Source organism: Rousettus aegyptiacus, unplaced genomic scaffold (assembly GCF_014176215.1).
Source record: "Rousettus aegyptiacus isolate mRouAeg1 unplaced genomic scaffold, mRouAeg1.p scaffold_m13_p_4, whole genome shotgun sequence".
In the NCBI taxonomy this organism is placed as follows: domain Eukaryota; kingdom Metazoa; phylum Chordata; class Mammalia; order Chiroptera; family Pteropodidae; genus Rousettus; species Rousettus aegyptiacus.
The window spans coordinates 138,121,295-138,145,422 of record NW_023416307.1 but is presented as its reverse complement, the minus strand read 5'-3'; the positions used below and the strand labels follow the sequence as shown (position 1 = coordinate 138,145,422).

The 24,128-nt window shown below is 35.8% G+C and overlaps 1 protein-coding gene across 2 annotated transcripts in view; it reads right to left on the bottom strand.

Annotated features, from left to right (window-relative positions):
• UBE2E2 (ubiquitin conjugating enzyme E2 E2) overlaps window positions 1–24,128 on the bottom strand; it is a 286,680-nt gene that overhangs the window by 57,714 nt on the left and 204,838 nt on the right. For both annotated transcript variants that reach the window (XM_036218989.1, XM_036218990.1), the window contains exon 4: window positions 765–897. In XM_036218989.1, coding sequence (XP_036074882.1) covers window positions 765–897 — 133 coding nt within the window. The remainder of the gene's footprint in view (window positions 1–764; window positions 898–24,128) is intronic.

Here is a 24,128-nt window from a genome sequence, read left to right as displayed (position 1 = left end):
TTTAGGATCTTTTCTTTTCTAAAGTGGAGAATGAATTGAAACTTATCAAATGACTGATTTACGGTCAGTAGAAATGAATGTGAAGAATTCTTAAAGTATATCATCTCAGTTTAAATAGGTGAAAATTCTCCCACGTTGATTGCACTTTATTCCTACATTTTCTTTAGCCATTGACGTATGACTTTTGTTTGTACTCATCATTTTGTACTAATAGACTATTACGAATACTTTACTGAATTTTCTTGGCATGATTTTGAAGTCTTTGTGGGTCACACTTTCCATTGTAGCACATGTGCAATTCATGTAAGCAACTGAACCACTGAGGCTCCAAAACCCAAAGCTCCACAGCTGGTGCCATAAGTCTCGCCTGGGTGGGACTCCCTCTCCCTTTAGTCTGGCTCCTGGGCTTGGCTCTGGCTCTAGCTTCAGGCTATGTCTGGTTCTCTGGGCTCAAGGGCTGGCACCAGCCCAACTTTACTCCCCTACTTCCAGCCATAACATGCTGTCTAATGTTACATTTAAATATATACCTCAGAAGGAGACACTGAGAAAGGAGGAGAAAAAAGCAATGAAATATGAGTAAAGGGCTGGGGTAGGGGAACAACCTATAATTTTTCACATTCTGTTTCCTTTTCCATACAATCTGCCCTGGGAAGCTGTTTATGCAAAATAGACATGCATTTCTAGATATGTATATTTAAGAATATGTATATACATATAAAACAACATATATTGCCAAAAATGGATGAATACTTCATACTGACCTTAGGGGGTTTAAATGGATAGTCTGGTGAAAAGGTAATGTCAAGAAAGAACACCCCTCCTTCGTAGACAGATCCTGGGGGTCCCAGTATAGTTGACCTCCATTCATAAATGTTGTCTCCTTTGGGTCCAGCGCTGAAATAAGACATACAAATGAAATGTGCTTAGAGATTATATAAAGCCTGGAATTAAAAAAAGTCTTATGGTAACAATAAATTCAGCGATTTCATAAAAACACAATAAAATTAATAGGTTAATTCTATATGATGATTCGTTTGTCAATATCATCGGTCTTCTATAAATGAAATATGTTGGTATTTCTTAATAAAACAGAAAAAAGAAGATTCTATTTTGTCATTCAACAACCCTAAATCTATGGTACAAAAGATCTGAAGGACCATAAATCAGAAGTACGAGCACAAATGTTTAATAAATCATGAGATTATTAGTGAGGTCCTGAAAAGGATAATATGGCCACAGAGTCAAAGAGACAAGTTTTCAGAGCCAAAAGGGCAGGTAGAGGAAAAAAATAGTCTAATAACCTTTGTTAACCACTGAGGACACAAATGAGGTTCATGGAGATCAGTAACTGTTCATCATCTATAAAACTCTGCTCAAGTACCATACCCCACCTCTTTTCTCCCTCTCTCTCTACCCAGACTCTCTGCCTACCCCAATCCTGCCCCACACCTGAGGACCAAAATGATCTGAAGTAGATAAGAAGTATCATTCCATTTCATAACAGTGTTTTTCCAACTGTTTACTTTTTCTGTCCCTCCCTAGAATAGAACTTTGTCGAGGAATAGATTTTGCATTGTCCTTAGTGCCTAGTAAGTAAATATTTGTTGGATAATAATGGATTAATAGCAAAGCAAGCGAGGGCACACGGCTACTAGCAGCAAAAATATGTCCCTGAGTCTCAGAGAAACTGAGGAACATAAGGCCCACACTAGTCCATTAAACTGTATTAATTCTCTCAAGTGAACAGGACAAAAATGACGTAGCTTTCCACTGTTCTTTCTGCTACATCAAGCTAATGCCTATATCTAGCAGCCTGAAAGTCTCCACATACCCTGTTAAGGTACTGGGAAAGATTTTATTGTCAACAGAGATTTAGTTTCTATTCCTTTTTATTTTGAAATCAGTTTATATTTATAAAAAATGCACTATTGAATAATATATCAAAAAGGCACACGTCTTAACTAAGTTGGGATTGTTCTGGGAACGCAAGGATAGTTTAATAATAGAAAATTATTAATGTGATTTACCTCACTGACAGATTAAAGTAGAAAAAATGTTAATCTCAACAGATGCATAAAAAGTACCCAACAGGCTCTAATAATAGTCATTTAAGATAAAAACTCTTAGCAAAATTGGAATAGGAAACTTCTTTAGCATGATAAAGGGCATCTACTAAAACCCTTACAGCAACTAATATATTCAATGGTAAAATAGTAAAAGCACATTCTTTAAAAATTGAGAAACAAGACAAGGATGCCTATTATATCCACTTCAAATCATTATTGTAGTAGGGATCATATTCATCAAGGTATGAAAGACATAAGGTTAGAAACAAAAGGCATACAGGTTGTGATGGAAGAAATAAAACTGTTAACATCTGCAGTATTTACGTACACAGAAAACTCCCAAAATCTCTAGACAATTTATTAAAACTTAATAAAAAAGTATAGCAAAATAGCTAGATATAAGATCAATATGAAAAAATCAACTGTATTCAAAATCAATTTCCTCTAAGATGATCCAATGCAATGAGAATAAAAAGTCTAAAGGTTTTTTTTTTTTTAAGTGATACTTTAAGTTGATTCTTTAAAATGTGTTTGGAAGCTCAAAGAAACTCAAACTTTTCCACGCACATCTGGAAATCTGATATATGTCAGAACTGATGGGACTAGGAAAATGGTTTTGTATTTGGAAAACAAATTTGTTGTCTACATCAATAAATATAGAAACTTCTGTTGCAGATGGATTAAGCACTTAAATGTAAAAGTCAAAAGGTTTTTTTTTAGAAGATGACTAAAGAGAGTGACAAGGCAAACTACAAACTGAGATAAGATATTTGGATAATAAAAAATTGACCATATTCTAGTGCTCAGAATATACAAATTCCTATCAATCAATAAGAAAGAGACTAATAATCCATTAGTAAAGACATAGGCATTTCTATAAAAAGGAAACAAGAACAGACAATAACCATATAAAATGCTCAATCTCATTAAAATCAAGGAAATCAAACTTAAAATTATAATTCAATATATTTTTTGACAAAATATATAGGCAGAAATTAATGCCTGACAAAACCAAGTATTGATCAGGACGTGGAAAAATAAGAAGTCTTATACAATGCTGATGAGTATGTTCAATCACTCTGGATAAGAATGTGGACTTGAAAAAAAAGAATGTGGACCTATCTACTTAAGTTGAATATATATGCTCCTATATTGCGAAACAGCAATTGCATTCCTAGGTAAATAGCCTAGAGAAATTTTTATATATGTTTACCAGAAGACATGTGCAAGAATGTTCATGTAAACACTATCTGTAATAGCAAAACTGGAAACAACATTAATGTCCACTGACAGAAAAATGTAAAAATTCACCCAAAGGAATATTACTACATAGCAGTGAAAATACATAGGTTAACATGAATAAATCTTTAAAATACTAAATAAAAAAAGCCAGTGTAGAAGGAATGTGTATATATGATACTATTTCTACAACATTTAAAAATAAGCAAACAAGAAAATATATTTTTTAGGGACACATACACATGTAGTAAGGCAAAAACAAAACAAAACAAAACAAAGTTCAAAAGAGTATTTTCCTGAGTGGAATCAGAGTGTGGAAAGGAAGGTAGCACACAGGAGTTTCAATAGTTCTGATAATGTTTTACTTCTCAGTATATACGGTGGATTCAGGAGTTTATGACTAGGTTTCATAATTTGCTTATATGTTCGATATGTTCTTATATATCAAATTTTCATACTAAAGAAAAGTATGCCAAAAAAGTCTACTGAAATGCTATGTGAGAACAGCAAGTTGCAGCATATGTACAGTGTGATCCTACTGTATAAACTAGAAACATAAAACAATATTTTATATTGTACATAGATATATGTTACAATCTTTTAAGAAATGAACTGGAATGATACCTAAATTCATCATCGTCGTTGTGGAAGGAACAGAGTAGAGGCGGAGTGGACGATGGGAGGAAGTAGGTATGAAGATGGAGAATAAAGGAAAGTTCAGTTTTTATTTCCAGTTTTTGATTTCTCTTATTTAAAAAAAGGTGAAGAAAAAAAAATCACAGCCAAATTTATTTCAAAGTGTTGAAATATACTGAGAAGCGGTGGTGCAAGGAAGCATTTGTGCCCCATCTTCCCCTTTACCTGCCTCTCCTGAAGCTGCCAGTAAGGTATAAACATAACACATTCAGGTCAGATGAAAATTAAGCTTTCGCAACAACAGTCCCTTGTTGCCAGACAAGCTTACTCATTCAGATGAATAACACACACGGTTACGCTGAGCTATAATTAGACCCAACATGCATAGATAAGTTTATCAGAAGGAAAGGCTTAAAAGTAGACTAAATTATAGGTTTGTAGTTATAACATTACTTTAAGGTAGATGAAGAAATCGAGATTAAAAAATATACAAGGAGAATACACAGCTATAAGACAATGTGCACAGACACATTTCCCAAATACAAAGATATAATTTCTATGCATCACTATATAAAACTAACTGTATATATAGATAAAATTACATACTTATATGTATGTGTGTATATATTTATATATAGTTAGTTAGTTATATAATTTAGGCTAAATAAGGAGTCACTGAATACTGCCGCCAAGGCAGGAGATACCTCACAAAAGTAAGCAATGTCTGGAGATAACTTATATTCAATTTGTGCCTTTTCCAAGTTTTATTTGGCTCTTGGTCAGAAATTCAAATTTAACTGGTTCTTTGAAGTCAGTCAGCTGTCTATGTAATTATTAACAGTGGATTAAATAACACAACTAACATTAGTAGTCTGAGTTGGTTTATGATGCCAAACTGCAACTTTTTAAAGAAAATACTTTCTGGCCTCATCTATCATCTTACAAAAGGCATGTCTGCGCCACCTGCGATCCCAAAGCTGATAGCAGTAGTTCTTGGACTACACAGACCTCTGTCCTACTCCCATTTTGATATGTCCCAGTTGAGAAACCTGGTGTAAAAGTCCAAAACTATGTTGTACAATATGGTAGCCATATGGCTAATGAACACTTGAAATGTTGCTACTTCAAGCTGAGATGTGCTGTCAATACAAAATAGATACCAAATTTTGCTGACAATGCAAAAGAAAGTAAAACATATGATTACTTTTTGGTAATTAAATGTTGACATGGTAACATGTGGGATATACTGGGCTAAAAATACACTAAAATTAACTTCGCCTATTTCTTTTTACTTTTTTAATGTGACTACTAGAAAATTAAAAATCATACATGTGGCTCACACTGTATTTCTATTCCACAGTTTTCTTCTAGAGCAGCACCTTCTGCTAAAACTCTGTGATGATGGAAATGTTCCAGTTCCTATCCTTACCCGATAAGGTAATTACTAGCCACACATGACCATTAGGCACTTAAAATAAAGCTAGTGAGAATGAGAAAGTGGATTTTCAATTTCATTTGATTTTAATGAATTTAAATCTAAACGGCTCCATGTGGCTAGTGGTCACATATACTGGACAATGCAGATCTAGATGCTCTAGTAGCTCATAGTGACCAAAATGGCTTTTTAATGTATCAGAACTATTTGGATCTATACATAAGAGAAGAACTGGCTTTTTCATACTTTGGACCAAAGAAGTGAGAAGCAGATGCTGCAGACTGTTTTATATTTTTAATGATTGTTTCTCCCTTTAGTTAATCAAATAAAAGTCGGTACCAGAGGACACCTGCAGTATAGAGCGGTAGTGAAAAATATGAACAGGCTCTTAGCCAGACTTGCTCGTCTGAATCCCAGCCCTGCTACTGAAAATCTGTATGACTCTAGGTAGATATGTAATCTGTCTGTCATTTCCTAATCTGCAAAACGAGGCAGTAATAGCACCAACCTCATGGAGCAACGGTAATGTTTTAGTAGAACTGTACTCACGGAGCTTGGAAAATGGGTTGTTTAAGGGCCGGAACAGTAAACTTCCAAATTTGAGTTGCTTTTGTGGTTGTTGTTACACCTTGTGGATGATACAGAAGTTCATCAACACACTCAAAAGATTAATTGCCTGGTGGTTTTTTAAGAAAGGTTTCAAGATTCTAGGACTTTGAGACAGGCTACCAAGATTTGTGCATAAATCATCATCATACCACAACATGATCTTATAATGTATATTCAGATAGGGCAGAACCTCAGAAACCATCAGAATTCATAATTGCCACTCCCAGGAAATCCAATTTTTCAGTGAACAGAATTTTAATTTAGTATAAGAATTTTTAGAGATGAGATTATTTAGCAATGCTCTCTCACTTGCCATATTCTTAACAATTGATACATTTTTTTTTTTTTTAGGTGAGGCACTTGGTTGACCTCACAGATTGCAATGACCTTGTCAGTTTACAATCTTTTATTTTTTATTTTTTTATGCCTACAGCACCTGGTCTTCCTAGATGGTCTCCCATCCCATTGATACCCTTAATATGTTTTATTTTCGGATTTTATTTTTTAAAGAAAAATAAACATAGCTAACAGTTAAATTTCAAAATAAAGTGCTACTAGATAAATCTATTACAGTACAAACAGCAGTTAGCGAATTATAAATTCATTGAATACCCAAAGTTGTTGCTTGGAAAAATTCTGTTAGAGAATGTAAACTGAATTCAGCTTTCTATGCTGCTGCCTACAGCAGATGAACTCTTCCTTATGTATACATGAAACATTACACATTTATAATAAAAATGCTGAAAGGACTAAGCACTCACTCTCTTTAGTTAAGATTGTAAGATGCTTTAAGTATATCTGAATACTTTCAATGTCCCATGCCACAGTTGTGACCAAGAGCTTTGGCCGTGTCTGCTGCCTTTTCATTTAACACTGACTCTGAGATAGGTAAAGAGGAAGGATGCTGGGGCAATGTTGGAATCCTGGTTCCACAGGACAAGGAACTTGCCTTTGCAGAGAATCTCTGATGTGCTAATACTAACCTGAAATTGACAGGGGCAGGGTGGGTGAGGGAACTAACTTCTCAGGAGCTTCATCGATCCCTGCTCATCTGTCAGACTCAGGGTAGCTGAAGTCCCCCTTCCAGTAGGGAGGCACATTGTTCACACACAAACGGTATGCTGTGCCAATGTCCAAAGTCCTCACGGAAGTAAACAATTGCAGGAATACTGAGCTGCTGGTTTACAAAACAATAACATATGTGTTTCTCTAGTGTCAGACTGGAAGGAAAGGGTAATTCCCATCCCTTAAAAGAAAATATGAAGGCGAGGCCCAGATCAGTTACAGATACAGATGGACAAGTGGAAAGGCAGTTGAAAAGAGGAAGTGTCACAAAACTGTCTGAATGAAATGAGGAAAAAAAGAAAAAGATGTGGGGGTGGGGAGATTCAAAGGGAAAAGTGTTTTCAGAGTTCTCAGCGTCAGGGGCTAAGCTCTTTGTTGCTACATCTAACAGTGCTTTTTGTCCTCATTTTACTAAAACTCTCTGTACCGCCCCCACCCCCATCCCCGAACAACTCCTCCCCAGGTATCTCTCCACAAGTCTCTAATTTGGGTACTACTCCGGTTTTTTTGTTCTCTTTAATGACACCTCTTCAGCGTCTGCCTCCTAGGGGTTCCACCCTCAGCCACCTTGCTTTCTCACCTTCACTCTGGGTATCTCACAATCAACCTACCAGACAATGATGGAATGAATCTCTAATCTGGTCAGAGACCTGAGAATCATCCTTGGCTCTGTATGCTTCCTCTTTCTACTCTCTTAAATTCTCCAGCTTTACTCTGGAATATCTCTGTAACCTGTCTACTGGCTGCATCGGCTCTCACTTAGGTGATGGAACTAGCATCCTCTGTGGTCTCCCTGCTTCCAGTTTTGCCTTCCTCCAACCCATCTACCAAACTACAGATAGGGCAACCTCCAGAAAACCTTTTAAATGGAACCTTCTGTTTCCCTGTTCTCTTTGGCTTCTTAATACCTTCAAGATCAAGCCCAATCAATTACTTTGTACACAAAATCTTTCGTGAAGATCTGGCTCTGGTTTACATCTCTGGCCTAATCCCTTGCCACCTCTCTCTCCACAAATTCCATTCTCCGATCACACTGGAATTACTCGTAAAGCCTCCAAGGAAGCTTGGCTCTTTCTTGCCTCCTGGCTTTTGGAGAAGATGCTGTATAGGTCTGACCATTCTGTTTGTCCTTTAGGTCTGAGCTACATTCTCCTCCAGGACATCTTCCTAACTTCCAAAGGCCAGGTTCTTCTTTGAAAGTGATAAGATTCTATAAAAACACAGCATTATGAAAACAGTTATTTATGGGATCTTTAATACTGGGGAAAGAAGAAATGTGAACCAACAGCATTACCTGTACCACAGGAAAAAAGAATTCATTCTGATAGTGGAAAGGCATCTATGGCCAAGAGGTGTTGAGAAACAGGCTGGGATTATAGCCTTTGAGAGGACAAATGGAAGTGGTATTTCATACATTTCTGAGGTTCTCTATGCTTATCTAGTAATTAAAAGGAAAAAATAATACCACCAAAGTCTACCATCACATCTTAGGCAGCAGTTAGGATATAACAGTGTTGACAGGAAAAATCGATTCCGTGCACTAAACTTCAAGCAGAACTGGATTGTTAATATTTTCTTTCTAGTCCTTATGTAGCATCTGGTTCTTATTCTTGAAGTATTCCAAAGAAAATAATTATTTTATACTTTTTGTCAATGAGTGCTTAATAAACGGGAGGGCCTTTTTCTCAATCACACTTTTCAGATTTGAGATGTAAAGATGAAAAAAAATATTTCTGCTGACTACAGCTATTTTTTATCAAATCTTAAAGTCAGTACTCTCATCTATTTTATTCCCTTTGTTAACTGTGGTAACAACTAGCAGCGGGGAGAAAGGGAAGGAAAAGAGATTTTAAACAAAAAAAAAATAATTACTGCTTAATAATCTTTTTCCAGGGAAGGTAGTAGCTAGCAAGATAATATGCTTCCTGATTAAACTAGCCCTCTTACATTATTGAGGATGGAAGACTCTTAGAAAGTTCATGACACCTTAGACTTCCTTGCTTCTTTCTACACTATGTGTAAGGATGTCTGTGGTTGTGTGTGGTTGTGTGTTTAATCTTTCAAATGTGTGATATATAGCAGTGAGTGCCTAATTTTGCAACAATATTGTAAGAGACACAACTGTATGAAACTGAGCAGGGAGAAGTAGAGAAACGGAGAAGGAGAAAGGAAGACTGCAGGGCAAAACCATATTCTTCCTTTTCCTTCTAAGACACATTTTTATGATATGGTCACTTGTAAACACAAAGATAAACAGCAGAGTCAAAAAGAAACAAATATTATCTTATATATTTGAGTGGTTAGAAATAAGATTACAATGATAATACGAAGGTAAGCATTAGAACTGGACTGGAATTCCACTGAGTTAGACAATTAGGTATAAAATTAATTAGAATTACTTAATACTGAATTATAGAATTTTAATCCTTTAAGTTAGATGAACAGACTCTAGAAATAACTTAATCAAGTTATTCTCAGCCTTTTTCTTCCTTTTCAATATACCTTCTTCTCATAGGAAAAAGACTCACTTCAGTAGTGATTCTTAGAATATATATATGGGGTGAGGGAGGGAAAAAGAAGGAATAATTTGGAAAAAAAAAAGCTCCTCCCACATTGATAATCACGTCTATCCAAAGCTTTCATTTCAAAAGTGATAAAATTAAGGGTTTACAAAGTAAAGTGCTTTGCCCCAGACCATACCTACAGGAGAAAACCTGATCCTAAGGAGAAGCTTTTACTATGTCACAAATTGCTGCTAATTTAGATACGAAGACTCAACAGGAAAAACTGTGGTTACTATTATGATAAATTGCCTTATTAAGATAGGAGACCAGAGACCAAAACTAATATCTGGATTTGCTTTTACCTTTTCATCCTGGGCATGTTTCAATGACTAGTTTCAGAGGTTTGGTAAATAGCCATTTTTTATTATAGCCATTTTTATTACAGCCATCAAAAAATTTTTTTTTGAGCTTTTCAAACCAGAAATAGTGATCTTTGACTATTCTCTTCATTTCTTTAGCAAATCGACCATGTTTTTTCTTGAAACACAGCTTTTGTTATCCATCTCTCACATCAACTTTTGTTTTTTTCCTCTACTCTGTATGAGAAATGAAAGGTCTTAAGGCACTTGGGGCTTCCAGAATTAGTCTCTCTTGTCTGTACTGTAAGGACAGTTTTGGCATGTGAGGTAGTCAGTCAATGAAGCAAGTAATGTTTCTTTATTATTTTAAAATTTCCTCATATATGTGTTAGACAGGATGGTTGGAGATCTTTAATGTGTCTACAGATCTTATCTGTAGGTTAAACAAGCTTTTAACAAGAGTGCAAGCCAGATCCTTCTCAAAGTTTTTTAGTTCTCAAAAATGTTACTACTCATTGAGGACAGAATGTAAAGTTCTTTGGTATTATTCCAAGTGCAGCTTTATAACTTTCTAAGATTTATAGTACAATAAAGTAAAAATTCCATTTGAAAGTTAGATGGGCAGATATTAGGGGCATTTAACTACTTTTACATAGGGTAAGATGGTTAAAATTTATTTATTTGTATCCAGAGTTACTATCAAGGCAGTACGTTTCCCAAGTAAGTTCAATACCTTTATATATTCCACACACTCTTCATTGGCTGAGAACACCTTTTATTTCTTGGATTGAAATATGGTAAACAACAATTTCTTCATATAGCTGTCTAATTTATCCCAGAAAAAGCTCAGCTGTGATATCCTACAACCTGCATGATTTTTCTCTAGCTCTGACACTGCTATGTGGCTTCTACCAGGCTGCCTGGAGGCCAAGGTTAGCAAAGAGGAAGAGGAAGCAAGCAACTAGAAGACTAACAGTAAAACCAAACTGTGTGCACACAGAGAATTAGTAAAGGTTTGCTGAAGAAGCATCTTTAGTAAAATACTAGTCTACTAGTACAGCCACTTATGCTATAATTTAAGGCAAGTTATTTAACCTCCTGCTGTTTCTTCATCTTTGAAACAGTGGCTACCTCACAGAGTTTATGAGGCCATTAAATGAGTTAATATATTTAAAGAGCTTAAAATAGCGCCTGGTCCATTTATTATTATCATCAGGTGAAAAACCAGTTGGGTTAAATCAGCATCGCGAAGCTCACTTAGCCCTGGACTCAAGACATGAAAATAGAAGAGTTATTCTTTAGTGGCTCTATTTTCCCTTTTATGTACCTGCTGCATGACATCTTCCATGCTAAAGTCTCTCTCTGTTCCCCATGCTTCTCCCCATTAAATACTGAGCTCATGAAAGAAACTGAAAAATGACTGGTAAGTCCCACCTTTCTTGGTTTATAATTCCATAAAAACAGCTTTAGGAGATTGGATTAAACATGGCAGTGTGAGAGACGTTCCCAGATCTCTCCCCTTGAAACAACAATAAGCTAAACACCTAAAATTCAACAAAAAACACCTAAACTGCACACTAGCACATCTGAGTGTGGGATCTGCGCATAAGAGCTACCACAGATCAGAACCCCGGGTGTTAGGCAGTGGACTGAAGAGCCGGAGCTCCCTGTAGGAGGAGTGGGAGGGGAGAAGGAGTGGTTACTGCCTTGAACAGCCCTGCCTGAGAGTGCTGGGAGCTCCACTCGGCCAGTGGCAGTGCCCAATAATCAGTGCAGGAGGTACAGAAACAGGGATGACAGAGAAGTGGGGACAGAAGAGAAACAACAATTAATTTTTACAAGCTGCAGCTGCAAAACTGAGGCTGAACTGCAGCCTCCAACCCCCAACCCACTGGGCACCTCTCCCCATACCCTCTGAGACGGAAAGCTGCAGAGCCCCAGGGGAATCTGAGCGAATGCTACCGAAACTGTCACTAACACTGACAAGAACAGAGACTGAGGGTAGCGAACATGATTAAATGTCTATAAGAAAAAAAAGACATTATTAACACTTTATATAAAGTAGAGCTCCATCAGGCTTAGATGCCACTTACTGGAAATCAAAAGAAAAACACTTTATTTGCAACAGGCTAGGGACCATTATATAATAAATCTTTCTGGAAAAAAGGAAAGCAGAACAGACTTCCATTAATGCCCAGAGAAATAGTCCATTAAACACTGTGAACAACCAAGGTGACAAGGCATCTCAGAAAGAAAGAGAAAAAAAAATCTGTAGAAAATAAGCTTACAGACACAGAAATATGCTACTTAAATGACAGAGAATTCAGGATGGCACTTCTGAAAAAACTCAGTGAGATCTGAAACAAATCATATCAACAATATCAGGAACTGAAAAAACAACTAGATGAGCAGAATGAATTCTTTAGCAAGGAGACTGACACACTCTAAAAGAACCAAATAGACCTTCTGGAGATAAAGAACACACTGCAAGAGTTGAAAAATGAAATAGCAAGCTTGGGAAATAGAGTTGACCAAATGGAGGAAATGATCAGGGATATCGAAGACAGAAATTTAGAAATAAATCAGAAGGAAGAAGAGAGAAACTGAAGAATGAAAAATAATGAAAGAGAAATACAAGAACTAGCTAATACCATCAGGAGAGGAAACATAAGAATAATAGGCATTCTCAAAGGAGAGGAAAAGGAGCAGGGACTAGAAAGCATTTTCAGACAAATAATGGATGAGAATTTCCCAAATCTAAGGAATGAGCTGGAGCTTGGAATTCAAGAAGTCAACAGAACACCCAACTATTTCAACCCAAAAGGGTCTTCACCAAGACACACTGTATTAAAATTATTAAAAATCAATGACAAAGACAGAATTCTCAGGGCCACTAGGGAAAAGAAGACAGTAACCAGAAGGAAAACCCATTAGATTATCATTGGACTTCTCAGTGAAAACTTACAAGCCAGAAAGGAGTGGAATCAAATATTCATTCAAACTATTAAATGAAAGGAACCACCAGCCAAGAATAATGTATCCAGCTAAGCTCTCCTTTAGATATGAAGGAGAAATAAAAATCTTTCCAGCCATACAAAAATTGAGGGAATTCTCCACTACGAGGCCTGCACTACAGGAAATACTGAAAGAGGTCAGCTCACATTAAAAAAAAAAAAAAATGACAAAAAAAATGTGTAATTAGGAGTAGCAGGCTGATCAAAGCAGAGGAATGCAATCCTCACTAATAACAGGGTATTATAAGCTTAAATCATAAGAAGAGAATTGCTATAGTAAGATAGTAATGAATGTTCAGTATACATAGGGACAGACTGAGACAACAATGACTGAAAAAGGAAGATTCAAAGATCCAAATTTGCAAAGGGGAATGGAGATAAGGCACACACAGAAGAAAAGGGAAGACTGTATATATATATGTGTACACACACACACACATCCTTTTAATATTCTTAATGGTAACCACAGGCCAAAGATTCAGAACCAAAGTATATAACATAAAATAAGAAGGACCAGAGGGAAAACCCATGAAAGCCAATCAAAATAAAAAAACCAGAAACACAAAAACAAGGAAGCAATGGAAACACCGAGCTACCAGAAACTAAAAGATAAAATGGCTATAAGAAGATCTCATATTTCGATAATCACCCTAAATGTAAATGAACTGAATTCACCAATAAAAAGGCACAGAGTTGCAGACTGGATCAAAAAACAAAACTCAACCATATGCTTGCTGCCTCCAAGAGACACATCTCAGTTCTGAAGACAAATATAGACTCAAAGTGAAAGGGTAAAAAATGATATTTCAACCAAATGGCATTCAGAGAAAAGCAGGAGTAGTAGTACTAAGATCAGATGAAATAGACTTCAAAATAAGAAAGAAAAAGAAAGATACTGAGGGACACGTCATAATGATAAAGGGAATCATGCACCAAGAAGACATAACACTTATTAATATCTATGCTTCCAATCAGAGAGCCCCGAAATATGTAAAGCAATTACTAACAGAACTAAAGTGAGAAACAGACAAAAACACTATCATAGAAGGGGATCTAAATACCCCACTGTCAAATATGGACAAATCAACCAAATGGAAAGCCAATAAAAAAATAACATTCTTAAATGATATATTAGAGCAACTGGACATAATTGACATTTATAGAGCTTTCCATCCCAAAACTGCTTATACATTCTTCTCTAGTGCACATGGAACATTCTCAAGAATCAACCACATACTGGAACACAGAGATAGCCTCAACAAATATAAGAGAGTTGAAATCATACCAACCATATTCTCTGATCACAATGTTTTGAAACTAGAGATCAACTGTAAAAAGAAAGCAGAAAGAACCACAAATACATAGAGATTGAACAACATACTACTGAAGAATAACACAGATCAAGAGATACATAGAAATGAATGATAATGATAATACAACATATCAAAACTTTTGGGACATGGCAAAAGCGGTCATAAGAGGAATGTTCATATCATTTCAGGCCTACATCCACAAACAAGAACAAGCCCAAATAAACAACCTAACACTTCATTTTCAAAAACTAGAAAAGGAAGAACAAATGAAGCCTAATGTCAGCAGAAGGAAAGAAATAATCAAAATTAGAGCAGAAATAAATGAAATTGAAAACAAACAAACAAAAAATAGAAAAAATAAATACAACAAAGAGCTGGTTCTTTGAGAAGGTTAATAAAATTGACAAACCCCCGGCTAGACTCACTAAAGTAAAAGAGAAAGGACACAAATAAACAAAATCAGGGATGAAAGAGGGGAAATTACAACTGACATCGCAGAAATACAAAGGATCATACAAGAATACTATGAAAAAGTATATAACACCAACTTTAATAACATAGAGGAAATGCACCGGTACTTAGAAAAATACAGCCTTCCTAGACAGAATCAATAAGAACTGGAAAATCTAAATAGACTGATCAGCAGTATGGAAATTGAAACGATCATCAAAAACCTATCAAAAAGTAAAAGTCCAGGAACAGATGGCTTCACTAGTGAATTCTACCGAACACTCAAAGATTTAATACCTATTAAAAATCAAAGAGGAGGCAATATTTCTCAACTCATTTTATGAGGCCAGTATTACCTTGATATCAAAACCTAGTAAGAATAACACACAAAAAAGAAAACTACACACCAATATCTCTCATGAACACAGATGCAAAAATCCTAAATAAGATACCAGAGAACCAAATACAGCAACATATTAAAAAGATTATACACCACGATCAATTGGGCTTCATCCTAGGGGCAGAGGGATGGTTCAACGTATGCAAATTGATTAATGTGATACACCACATTAACAAATTAAAACATAAGAATCATATGATCATATCAATAGATTCAGAAAAAGCCTTTGACAAGATACATCACCCATTTATGATCAAAACACTTAACAAAATCAGTGTAAGAAGTACCTTAATATAGTAAAGGCCATATAAGACAAGCCCTCAGCCAACATTATACTGAATGGTGAAAAACTAAAAACCTTCCTTCTAAGATCAGGAACAAGGCAAGGCTGTCCACTGTCGCCACTCTTATTCAATATAACATTGGAGGACCTAAAGAGTGCAATCAGACAAGAGAAAGATATAAAGGCATCCAAATAGGAAATGAAGAAGTCAAACCATCACTACTTGCAGATTACATGATTCTTTCTCTATATAGAAAACCCTAAAGACTCCACAAGAACACTACTAGAAACAATAAGCAAATACAATAAAGTCTCTGGATACAAAAATCAATGTTCAAAAATCCATAGCATTCCTATACTCTAATAACGAAATGTTAGAAAAAGAAGTGGAAAAATTAATTCCTTTTGAAATTGCAACAACAACAAAATACCTAGGAATACATCTAATGAAGCATGTGAAGGACCTATATAATGGAAACTACAAGACCCTATTAAAAGATATAGAGGAAGATACCAGGAAGTGGAAAGATATTCCGTGTTCTTGGATTGGAAGAATGACCATCTTACCTAAAGAATTATACAGATTTAATGCAATCCTCATCAAAATCCCATTGGTATTTTTTAAGGAAACAGAACAAGAAATCATCAGATTTGTATGGAAGCACAAAGACCCTCAATAGCCAAAGCCATCCTGAGAAATAAGAATGAAGCTGGAGGCATCACTCTGCTCGACTTCAAATTATACTACAAAGTGACATTAATCAAAACGGCATGGTATTGGCAGAAAAACAGACCAGTGGAACAGACTCGAGAGTCCAGAAATAAACCCATATTTATATGGGCAAATAATTTTAGACAAAAATGCCAAAAATATACAGTGGAGAAAGGAAAGCCTCTTCAATAAATGGTGTTGGGAAAATGGGAAAGCCACCTGCAAAAGAATGAAACTAGACTGTTGTCTATCACCACACACCAAAATTAACTCAAAATGGATTAAGGACCTGACTATAAGACCTGAAACAATAAAATGCATAGAAGAAAACATAGGAACTAAACTCATATACCTTGGACTTGAAGAGGATTTTATGAATTTGATCTCAAAGGCAAGGGAAGTAAAAGCTAAAATAAATGAATGGGACTACATCAAACTAAAAAGCTTCTGCTCAGCAAAACAAACCGTCAACAAGGTAAAGAGACAACCATCCGAATGGGAAAATATATTTGCCAGCGATACCACCGATAGGGGCCTAATATCCAAAATATCCAAAGAACTCATATGATTCAATAGCAGCAACAAAAAACACAAATAATCCAATCAAAAAATGGACAGAGGACCTGAACAGACATTTCTCCCTAGAGGATATACAAATGGTCAACAAATATATGAAAAGATGCTCAATATCGCTAGCTATTAGGGAAATGCAAACCAAAATCGCAATGAGATACTATCTCACACCTGTTAGAATGGCTATAATCAACAAGACAAGTAATAACAAATGTTGGAGATGATGTAGAGAAATAGGAACCCTCACACTGCTGGTGCGACTGCAAATTGGTACAGCTACTATGGAACACAGTATGGAGGTTCCTCAAAAAGTAAGAATTGGTCTACCATATGATCCAGCAATCCCTATACTGGGTATTTACCCGAAAGACTTGCATATCCAAAAAGATCTTTGCACACTGATGTTCATAGCAGCATTATCCACAGTGGCCAGGACATGGAAGCAATTGAAATGTCCTACGATAGATGACTGGCTAAAGAAACAGCTATGGTACATGTATACAATGGAATATTACTCAGCCATTAGGAGAGATAAAATACTGTCATTTGCAACAACATGGATGGACCTTGAAATAATCATATTAAGCAAAATAAGCCAGATGGAAAAAGGTTGAAAATCACATGATATCACATATGTGGGATATAAACCTAAAAGCAACAAATGAACAGGAGAAACAGAGACTCATGGGCATGGACAATGGACTAGTGGTTACCAGAAGGGTAACAGAAATCAGGCTCTGTGTTAAAAAAAAAAAAAAAAAGAAAAAAAGAACAGCTTTAGCTTTGCACTTCCCAATCTATTATAATATCTGAGACAGCACCAGACCAAAATTCAAAATTCTCATATGCTCTTTAATAGTAGCTTTAAAATTTGTCCTCACCTCTATAATATATGCATATTATCACTTCAACAAAAACAAATAACTAAATATAGAGACACTCCCCGCCCCAAATCTCCCCCCACCCCCAATTTAGGAAAAGATAGGCTAAATATCAGCTCTGTAGGGGAAGAAAGGTGCTATGTGGCTAAAACAGACGCTGCAAATAATAATCTAGCACAAAAAGACATTGACTGATGGTCAATAGGTGGTATTTAGTGGACTTAATTCAAAACTTCCCTATGATTACTTCAGGAGATCAAGATCTCCACGAGACCGAAACACTGGCTACAGGGTGCCGAGATTTACTTTCAGTGGTTCCCTACCTTTCCCTCAGTGCCTGTCATGTATAGGGCACTTGTACAGTAATCTGGACAAAACAAGCCAACCAGTCCTGATCCCTGGGGGCTTCCTATCTGAGCAACTTGAGAGATGGCAAGATGTATGTTCTCCATGGGATTCATAGTCAAATTGCTATGAGAGCCCTGTAAAAAGAATGATTTCCTGGTATGTGGGCTTTCTTCCACCACAGCAGTACCAGGTCTCAACTCAACGGTGACCTGAGAAGAAGAAACATCTGACTGTTAAGAGCAAGCATGTGGCTTGAACATGTCTCATAGGTGGCTCTGAAATGGACTGTACCTTCTCCAGGAAAAGACTTCATAAAAGGGACGGTAATAAAGCTAGGTTTGAAAGATAAAGCTGATTTCAAAAGGTACAGAAAGATGGGGCATAACAGATTAAAGGCAATGATGGAAAAAAGCAAGGAGGAAGAAAGTGAGTTTCCTCTTGGGAGAATAGCAAATAATGCCAGGTGACTGAGATTAGAGAGCGTAGGGCCTTAAATGTCATGAACTGGAAATGTATTCTGCATACCTGTGGTTTTCAAATTTTTTGCTTCTAGGAGCTGAGGGTTCCACTGAGGTCTTTTGGGATCTGTGCCCCCTTCTCACCTGAGATTCAACCAGAAACTCACTAAACAAAGAACAGCCAGGGTCCCACTCCAGACCAGCAAATTTACAATTTAATGAGCACCTGGGGTTGCGAAGCATTGTCACAGACCATGGAGAAGCTGAGGGCCTCAGTATGGTCTAGAGAGCAGCAGCATTATGCAGACCTACTGAATCAGAACTTATGCTAAAAAAAAAAAAAAAAAAATCTCAAGGTGACTGGTATGTATATTAAAGGTCGAAGGTACCGATGGAAGGTTCTAAGTAGGGATCACACAATGAAATCCCCATGACATAGTAAGATCCACTATTTACTGATCATATCCTATGAGCCAGACAATGTCAACTTTTCATACTTCCCCGAGCCTCAGTTTTCTTACGTGACGAGGTGTTATATTTATTTACCTTGTAGTGGTGTTATAAGAAATACATAAATGGTGGGCTGAGTTCAAACCTAGTATTGTGTTACTCAAAAGCTCATCTTTCCTGCACAATGCTCTGACAGGCTTAGCACAGACTGGAAGAGGGAGAAATGGAAGATGGGGAAGCACTCATAATACACTAATTGTTGCCAGCATTAGCTCTCCACTTTTCTGTTTAAGAGACTAGAACTGGTTAAGAGTATAACCAAGTACCAATAAGAAGCAGATTTGAGTTATGCTCTGAAGGAAACATGTAAGTCCCTAGATCATTTAAAAACATAGCAACTTAGTTAACAATATTTACATAATAATAGTTAGTATTTAACAATATTTAATCTCTGGATAGGTTTATAGAGTATACAAAGCACTTTCATATGCATTATCTCTTTAACCTTCACAACAATGTGACATGGTATTATTATTCTCAAAAGAGATATCTCAACTCACTTTTTCCCTCCTTAAACCCTTATTTAATCTCATAAACCTGGATTTCCTAATGCTTTAGAGTGCCTTTCATGAAAGAATCAGGCTTTGTATTAAAGAAAGAAAATTCAGATTTTCAATGACAGGCACAGATTTCATCGCCTATCTGTCTTTCTTACCTTCAGCCCATCAGCAAAAGTCAGAAGGTAGATTTTTTTTGGTCAAAGGGAGTGAAAACAGGGCAAGTAGCACTGGCCTATATTATCTGCTCCACCGAGAAAGGATGGAAGATACCTGACTGAACTCTGGGGGCTCTTGGCACAAGTGCTGTCCCACCTGGAGGCGAGTTTTTAAGAGAGCAGCCACACAAACACTCTGGTGAAGAGAGAATGGGTAACAAATAAAAGACTAAGAAGTTAGTTTCTCACCTTTTGGTGTATTCATAGTATGTACTGAGTCATGCCCCTACTCCCACATTGTGCCAATATTTCTATAGGGCATCCTTAGGAGTCTACAAAACTCTTGATTCCATAGCTGTTAAGAATACATGTTTTTAAAATGGAAGCAAATGAAAAGATCTAGAAACATTTTGTTTCTTACATTGCTCACAGGGATAGAGCTATGACAGCACTTTCATACTGCTTAGTTGTCTCAGAACAGTCCATTATGCCCTCGCTTTCACGTGAGACTTTGCAGTCTACCCTTGTAAAACATTTATAGGAGTGACTTCCAGCACTCGTTTTGGTGATTTAATATTATACAAAGTTCATTAGTCATGGCATCTACATCAATTTTCTACAGAAGCTATTATTACCTTTCAGATTTCCGCCATTGTCTTCTCTGTTTGTAAACAAAACAAACAGATTTTACTGAAGACCTGCCATTTAAGAACCACCAATTTGTACTGTTCTATAATAATTCCTGTCAATGTAAGCCATCTTTGAGGGATTTAGTGGTTTCTGTTTTTGGCAGCGCTGCAATGGTGTAAATAACTTACACTGCCCATCCCCATCTACAGACTCTGCTAATACAGTAGCGTTGTTGGCTGCCAAGCAGATTTAATTTACCCACTTCTCAGTTTGCATTAACCTTTGAATAATAAAGCACAGCTGAGGCTGCTGTAAGAAACAAACCGAGGAATGAATAATTAAAAGTACCTTCTCAGCCTTGGAAAGACCAATCCTAACCATTAGGGGAGCTTTAATTGTGACTGAACTAAGCATTAAAAAGGCTAATTGTATTCTTTATAAACCGAAACAAATGCTAAGGACATAGTGTGACTACAATATATGTAGTATATGAGAAAGCAAAGCTCTGAAAGCACCCCGTAATTAGTTCAAGTGAAAACTGTAAGAGTAGTCTGATTGTAAAGGAAAAAATTACTTCTAAAGATGGGCACTCTTATTGTCTATGTATAGAAAAAAATGCTACTACTAATAAAAAGCTATTATTCATCTGATGCAGGTGGACTGGCTGGAGTAGCATTTGAAGGGAGAGAAATGTTAAAGCTAAAACAAAAGGTTGAGAATAGAATATATTACAGGAAAACCCTATCTTTGAATCTGTCAAGTGCTTATGCCAGCTGGGATTCTTCTTTGCTTTTGATGAATTTAATTTTCCTTTGGGAACCTGATCCAAATTTAACTGTCATATTTATGTGTTAAGTTCACAAAATAGTCATTGCTGTTTTACATACGTGCTAAAATGTGGTTAGTGTCTAATATATTCAAATCAAAGAATACTGTTTATCTGAGTTGGAAACAATCATCTCCATGTCTAGATTTCCAGCAAAAGGCAGGACAGCTCCCTAAATAAAAAGGGCAGTCCGCCCACCCCCCATTACTGAGTTTAAATTATTTGTTTAATTTACCTTAAACTAGAAAGTTTTTTCTTATGCTTTATTTTATTTAATTTTGCTGAATTTAAGGTGTTTTCCTCTGCTTCTTTTCAAAAAAACACTGTCAGTGCCCTTATGATAATACCTCTTCAGAGACTGGAAAGTTATAGGGAGGTAGAAATCTTTTTCTCTATTAAGCAATTTTATGGCTTTTAAAATGGCTTTTGTTTTCCATTTTGATGCTTCTTTTGATTCTCTGACTCCTCTCTAATTTTGTGTATATCTAACCTAAGATGATTTCCCGCATTTAATAGGTAAAAAGATGACTAAATGAAAGCAGAATTGGATTTGCTATTTTCGTAAAGACCAGTTTCTTATCCAGGTGAACAGAAATACTACTTTTTTGTTCTTGCAGACTATAGTCTTAATATCTTCCTGTCTCACGTCAGTTTTTGATATAAGAAAACCGACTGCTGGCTTAGATTGAACTTGTGTCCTGCTGGGACTGGAAATCCTACTTGTCGTTAGTCACCACTCACACAGTTGTTCTCATGACTCATTTCTTTTGACCATCACTATACCTTTGCTATAACTGTCAGATTTTTGTTTAAATTTCCTTTGGGGTTCAGTCCACTGCCTTTTTCTCAGCTCGCTATTCTGTAACACTCGCTATCACTGTAGCCCCAGCAACATAAACGATCCCTTCCCCTGGCTTCCCACAGGCCATGACTCCTATCTCTGCTGCAGCACTTAGCCCAGGTTACGCTGTCGCCAGCAGACTGGAGTCCCGGGGGAGGAGGCACTGTGCGCCTTATAATCTCAGCACCCTAGGCAACCGCAGTGCTGTCTGAAGCACTACAGATACTCAAAGAATGTTTTTTGATTCTGTGAATTCACAAACAACTGACATTTTGTACAACTGACCAAAAAGTGCCGAAGGCAGAGCAGATATTGAATAAATATACGGTTAACTATTGTTGGAAGGGTGATATTTTTAAAAATAAATTTATTTCAAAAATTTTAGATTTATAGATACATTGCAAAGATAGTACACAGTTCTCATATATCCTACAGCCATTTCCCCTTATTATTAACATCTTATGTTAGTATGGTACATTTGTCACAATTAATGAGCCAATTTTGATCCATTATTATTATATTATTAGCTGAAGTCCATACCTTATTTAGATTTCCTTAGGTTTTACTTAATGTCCTTTTCCTGTTTGGTATTTCATCCATGATACCATATTATTTAGTAGTCTTGTCTCCTTAGGCTCTGCTTTTTTAAAAAAGTAATTAAAACTTAAGTTGAGAAAGTGGGTGATATATATTTGGGAATACTCTGTATTATCTTTGCAACTTTTCTGTAAATCTAAAGTATTCTAAAATAAAAAAATAATTAAAAAATTGATATTGAGAACAACAAAGACAATGGTTTTCTTAGGTTTCCTTTAAAAAAATTCCTGTACAAATGTTCGGCTTGCACAATATATTTAAATTTTAAAGTATATAATTACTTGTTTCTCTACAAAGAGGTTTTCCCAAAACATTGTCAAATGCTTTACATTAGCTACATCCTAGTTCTATAAATGACACTGGTAATATGATAGTCCACACCAACAGTATTAGTAAAATATCAAAATTTTAGATTATTCATTTTGGGGAAGGAGAGTTGGGGTTATTTCGACTGAATCTGTTCTGATACACACTTAAGTTAGTGTCAAAACTCAGTTTCCTGACTTTGTTCCCCAGACCCTCAACTCCTCCATGGTATATCAGTTATTTATAATTTCACACAGCTCAGTGAAAATGGATATACAGTAAAATGATTCATTTAAGAACTCAAAATACCTTCTCAAACTCCCCTTTATCATTCAAGATTTTGTTTGAAGCAATTATGCCAATTAAATACTCAAGAGAAATTATATAAAAATTCTAGAAATAGTTAAGATTTGGTCAATTGTCAGTTATCATTTCTGTAGACTGTCACACTCCAAACTATAAAGCTTCTGCCCTTTTTTTCCCCATAAAGGCTGTGGTGGGTCAGAATATAGAATCTACAAACTGTCATTTACAATCTGAGTTTTAAAAATATGGAGTTACTAAGACATCTCCATTAAGTTGGATTTACATTTAATTGCTTTAATGTACCACGGTTTCTTCTTAAAAAAGGTATTTACTTTTTAATAATATGAAGAAATGCTCAAAATATGTTAAATAAAAAGGAAAATGATGTAAAATGAAATTACCTTATTTGTCCATTTATTCATGTATTCAACAAATATATTCTAAACTCTTGTGTTGGGCACTGTTCTAGGTAATGCAGATTTAGTACTGAACAAATACAAACTCCCTAATTTCATGAACGGTGTATCCTAGTGAGGGGAAGATGGCAGTAACCAAATAAAAGTAAATATATAATTTGTCTGATGGTGAGAAATAATAGTGAACAATAAAATGAGGTTGGTGAAGGCAGTGCTTCCAAATTATTAAAAATCAAAACAAAACTTAAAACACATATGTGGAACATTTAGTTATTACTTTGTGAAATTTACCTACTTCTCTAAGTTGCATTATAATTCTGTGACCTACAATATTATTTAGTTGTATCTTAACAGTTGGGTAAGGATTTGCCAAATATCAAGAGAAACTCCATCTTAATTCATCTAAGAATTCTATTTTATGCTAACAACAAACTGTAAATGCAGATACACTGTTCATGACCCAAGTATGTTAAATATTCACAATGTAATTTTTTAAATTGTAATTTTAATGATTCCATCTCTTAAGTTCTGCAGAATAATGTTAAAATAAAGATAGAGAATGTTTTTAGTAAAAGAAACAATAAGGAATTTAACTCAACTTCCAGAGTTAAATCAACACTAGAATTAGAAATACTAAACTCTGGGACTCATCAATTTATATCAGAACATTCTAATTTGAATATTCCTGTAACT